General features: G+C 63.2%; 1 protein-coding gene across 1 annotated transcript; it reads left to right on the plus strand.

Annotated features, from left to right (window-relative positions):
* Nucleotides 1-543: 543 nt before the first annotated feature.
* On the plus strand, nucleotides 544-4,459 carry FZD8 (frizzled class receptor 8). Its single transcript, XM_070381946.1, has one exon. It carries the CDS (start codon nucleotides 1,280-1,282, stop codon nucleotides 3,347-3,349), a length of 2,070 nt encoding a protein of 689 aa, XP_070238047.1. The 5' UTR covers nucleotides 544-1,279; the 3' UTR covers nucleotides 3,350-4,459.
* The last annotated feature ends 285 nt before the right edge of the window (nucleotides 4,460-4,744 follow it).

Raw genomic sequence — 4,744 nt, forward strand, 5'->3', positions numbered from 1 at the left:
AGAATGAACTGCAGTCATTCCACTCCTTCCACATCGCCAAGCCTCCAAGACCATCGTTCTGACAATCCCAAGAAGGGCACCGCTTCCCCGTTCCCCCGCAAAGCCCCCGCGCACGCGCCAGCTGGCTGAGGGGCGAGGGGTCCCCTCGCCAGCAGGTTGCCAACATTCGGGGAGCATAGGAAGTAGGGGCTTGACTAGTTCGAAACTGGCCTCTGAAAGCGCGCACTGCATAAAGAATCCCCCAGTTCCCAAGAGCAGACTCGGGGTGAAGGAACCCCGACCTCAGCCCCACAGAGCGCAGCGGGGACGATCGTGGCAAAACCCGTCTCTGCGGTCAACCCCAAGGTTATCCAAACTCCAGCCGCAGACAGCTCGCACTGCCTTGGGGACAGCCGGGTCCGCCCCGGGAAGGCGGGGCCTGGGGAGCGCGCAGACTCCGCCCCGAGCCCGGGATTGGCGCGCCGGCCGCGGGCGGAGACCGAGTCCGCGCCGTATAAATATTCATGAGCCGGCCGGGGCGTAGCGGGGCCGGAGCGGGAAGTTGGCGAGGGACACTGCTCCCGCCGAGGTGGTGGCGGCGGCGGCGGCGGCGGCGGCGGTGGCGGGGCGCGGGCGCGCCGCTCAGGTGTCTGCTCCGCCTTCCGGCCTGGATTTGCCTCCGTGAGTTCAGCGAGAAGGGGACCATCGACACCTCGCCCCAGTGCCGGCCGGAGCGCGACTTCCACCGGAGGCGGGGCCCGTCATCCCGGCTGCTGACCGACGGACGGACGCCGGGGACTGAGGGCCGTGGCCTCCGTGGAGGCGGGCCCCTAACCCCGGCAGCAGCCGCGCGGCCTTGGGGGCGAGCATGAGCCCTGGGACGCCGAAAGGGGGCTGCAGGGGCTGACCCGGCTCAGAGCGGCCTGGCCCAGCCATCTTGACTGCGCACCGCGGCCCGAGAAGAAACTTGCTGCGCCGCCGCCCTCAGTGCCCGGCAGAGTCACCGGCGCGCGCGGAGAAAGCGACCGAGGGAGGGAGAGATGAGCTGGGGGCCGGCCACTCTGTCCCGCGAGGGCTGAGCCCGGCGGGAGTGAGCGGGGCAGACCCTGGGACCACGGTGCCCTTCGGCGGCCACCCTCGTCTCCCGCAGCTCCGAGAGGACGCATCCCGAGAAGGGACTAGGCTATTGGCAGAACCCCTCCCGAGAGAGGCAGGAGAGAGCCCGGCGCTCTCGCAGGAGCCCCTGGCGCCCCTCCGCGCGCCGCCCGGAGGGCGAAGGCGTGGGGCCGAGGCGCGCAGCATGGAGTGGGGTTACCTGTTGGAAGTGACCTCTTTGCTGGCCGCCCTGGCGCTGCTGCAGCGCTCGAGCGGTGCGGCGGCCGCCTCAGCCAAGGAACTGGCGTGCCAGGAGATCACCGTGCCGCTGTGCAAGGGCATCGGCTACAACTACACCTATATGCCCAACCAGTTCAACCACGACACGCAGGACGAGGCGGGCCTGGAGGTGCACCAGTTCTGGCCGCTGGTGGAGATCCAGTGCTCGCCCGACCTCAAGTTCTTCCTGTGCAGCATGTACACGCCCATCTGCCTAGAGGACTACAAGAAGCCCCTGCCTCCCTGCCGCTCGGTGTGCGAGCGCGCCAAGGCCGGCTGCGCGCCCCTCATGCGCCAGTACGGCTTCGCCTGGCCCGACCGCATGCGCTGCGACCGGCTGCCCGAGCAGGGCAACCCCGACACGCTGTGCATGGACTACAACCGCACCGACCTCACCACGGCCGCGCCCAGCCCGCCGCGCCGCCCGCCGCCGCCGCCCCCCGGTGAGCAGCCGCCCTCCGGCAGCGGCCACGGCCGCCCACCCGGGGCCCGGCCCCCGTCCCGCGGCAGGGGCGGCGGCGGGGACGCGGCTGCGCCCCCTGCGCGCGGCGGCGGCGGCGGCGGTGGCAGCGGCGGGAAGGCGCGGCCCCCTGGCGGCGGCGCGGCGCCCTGCGAGCCGGGATGCCAGTGCCGCGCGCCCATGGTGAGCGTGTCCAGCGAGCGGCACCCTCTCTACAACCGCGTCAAGACGGGCCAGATCGCCAACTGCGCGTTGCCCTGCCACAACCCGTTCTTCAGCCAGGACGAGCGCGCCTTCACCGTCTTCTGGATAGGCCTGTGGTCTGTACTATGCTTCGTGTCCACCTTCGCCACCGTCTCCACCTTCCTCATCGACATGGAGCGCTTCAAGTACCCGGAGCGGCCCATCATATTCCTCTCGGCCTGCTACCTTTTCGTGTCTGTCGGCTACCTGGTGCGCCTGGTGGCGGGCCACGAGAAGGTGGCGTGCAGCGGCGGCGCTGGGGCTGCGGGCGGGGCCGGAGGCGCGGGGGGCGCGGCGGCGGGCGCGGGTGCGGCGGGAGCCGGCGCTGGGGGCCCGGGTGGGCGCGGAGAGTATGAGGAGCTGGGCGCCGTGGAGCAGCACGTGCGCTACGAGACCACCGGCCCGGCGCTGTGCACCGTGGTCTTCCTGCTCGTCTACTTCTTCGGCATGGCCAGCTCCATCTGGTGGGTGATCCTGTCGCTCACGTGGTTCCTGGCGGCGGGCATGAAATGGGGCAACGAGGCCATCGCCGGCTACTCGCAGTACTTCCACCTGGCCGCGTGGCTCGTGCCCAGCGTCAAGTCTATCGCCGTGCTGGCGCTCAGCTCGGTGGACGGCGACCCGGTGGCAGGCATCTGCTACGTAGGCAACCAGAGCCTGGACAACTTGCGCGGCTTCGTGCTGGCGCCGCTGGTCATCTACCTCTTCATCGGCACCATGTTCCTGCTGGCCGGCTTCGTGTCGCTCTTCCGCATCCGCTCGGTCATCAAGCAGCAGGGTGGCCCCACCAAGACGCACAAGCTGGAGAAGCTCATGATCCGCCTGGGCCTCTTCACCGTGCTCTACACCGTGCCCGCCGCCGTTGTGGTCGCCTGCCTCTTCTACGAGCAGCACAACCGCCCGCGCTGGGAGGCCACGCACAACTGCCCGTGCCTGCGGGATCTACAGCCCGACCAGGCGCGCCGGCCCGACTACGCGGTCTTCATGCTCAAGTACTTCATGTGCCTGGTAGTGGGCATCACCTCGGGCGTGTGGGTCTGGTCCGGCAAGACGCTCGAGTCGTGGCGCGCGCTGTGCACCCGCTGCTGCTGGGCCAGCAAGGGCGCGGGCGCGGCGGGCGCGGGCGCGGCGGGCGGCGGCCCGGGGCGGGGGCCGGGGGCCGGCGGGGGCGGGGGACCGGGGGCCGGCGGGGCGGGCTCCCTCTACAGCGACGTCAGCACCGGCCTGACGTGGCGATCTGGCACGGCCAGCTCGGTGTCTTATCCAAAGCAGATGCCATTGTCCCAGGTCTGAGCGGAGGGGAGGGTGCGCCTGCGAGGTGTGGGGAGGGGGCGAGGAGACAGAGTGCTGCGGGGGTGGGGGCTGGGAGGAGGACACTCGAAGGCAGAGGTTTCCACCCCTTCACCGTGTTGATTGCTATTAGCATCATAATGAACTCTTAATGGTATCCATTAGCTGGGACTCACTTAGAACAAAGTACCTGGCATTGAAGGCTCCCAGACCCACCCCCCTTTCCTCTACCGACGGGCGAGGAGTTTCTCCCGCCAGGCGTTCATTTCTGTTGGCAGGGCAGAGGAGGGTGAGCCCCGCGGCTGCGTTTCCGAGACCCAAGGTTTGGAGCCCTCGCTGGTTGCCATTTGCTGAGCTTGAAGCCAGACCTACAGATTTCACCTGAGGGACCTAAGTTTTCTCCCTCGACTCTGCTACGTAAACTCTTACTCCTAACACGTCCTAGATCTAGGCGGGATGAGCGCGACCTAACGGGATCGCACGGTTTGGGTATTCTTAATGACCAGGCAAATGCCTTAAGTAAACAAACAAGAAATGTCTTAATTATACACCCCAAGTAAATACGGGTTTCTTACATTAGAGGATGTATTTATAAATATAATTATTTGTTAAATTGTAAAAATGTGTAAAATATGTACATACCCAAAGATATACAGTCTGTACATTTTCTGTAAAAAGTTTAGAGGCCACCCCTGTAAGAACAAATATAAGTATTCTATTTTGTCAATAAAATGACTTTTGATAAATGACTTAACCGTCGCCCTCTCCCCCTGCCTCTCCTAGACTGTTACCTTGAACGTGCTTGTGGAGGGCCCCTCCGGAACAGGGACGTTTTCTGGTTTCTCATTATGTACACTGACCTTAGGCATGAAGAAAAATGACCTGTTAAACTCGAGTTCCTAAGTTGTTAGCAGAGTAAATATCACTGTTAAACTGAAATCAAAATTGAGGTTTTTGCACCTTTCCGAAAAGATAGTGTTTTTAATGATAGCTGTTTTCTGATCCATGGATACCACTCACCTTAGTCGATGTAAATGGAACTTTTGCAAGGCACAATTCCACTCTGGCCTTGTTATTTATCTTGTATAATATCACTAAAGGCTTCAAACCCCACACTCATTTCTCGAGTCGTCCGTGATTTTGAAAGCACCTGCTCCTCCAGGACCTAACACACTGCTGAAGGGTAGAGGTTAATGTTTTCAGCCATCGATCACACTGTACAGTGTAAGTCACTCGACAATCCGGTGGTGGAACAGGCGCTCTTTAATGGATTAAACTAACGGGTTAACATCTTAATAACCTTCCAGGCTTGTGTATATCAAATGTGCTTCTTTTCCTAGAGAAAAAAGCTATTGTTCCTCTGTCAAGACTAAGCTAATTTATTTGAGCAGAAGGCTG

This window comes from Bos mutus, chromosome 13 (genome assembly GCF_027580195.1).
Source record: "Bos mutus isolate GX-2022 chromosome 13, NWIPB_WYAK_1.1, whole genome shotgun sequence".
Classification (NCBI taxonomy): Eukaryota; Metazoa; Chordata; class Mammalia; order Artiodactyla; family Bovidae; genus Bos; species Bos mutus.

What these genes read in the sequence shown, in the direction of transcription:
- FZD8 (XM_070381946.1), top strand. Translation starts at nt 1,280, where the DNA reads ATGGAGTGGGGTTACCTGTTGGAAGTGACCTCTTTGCTGGCCGCCCTG.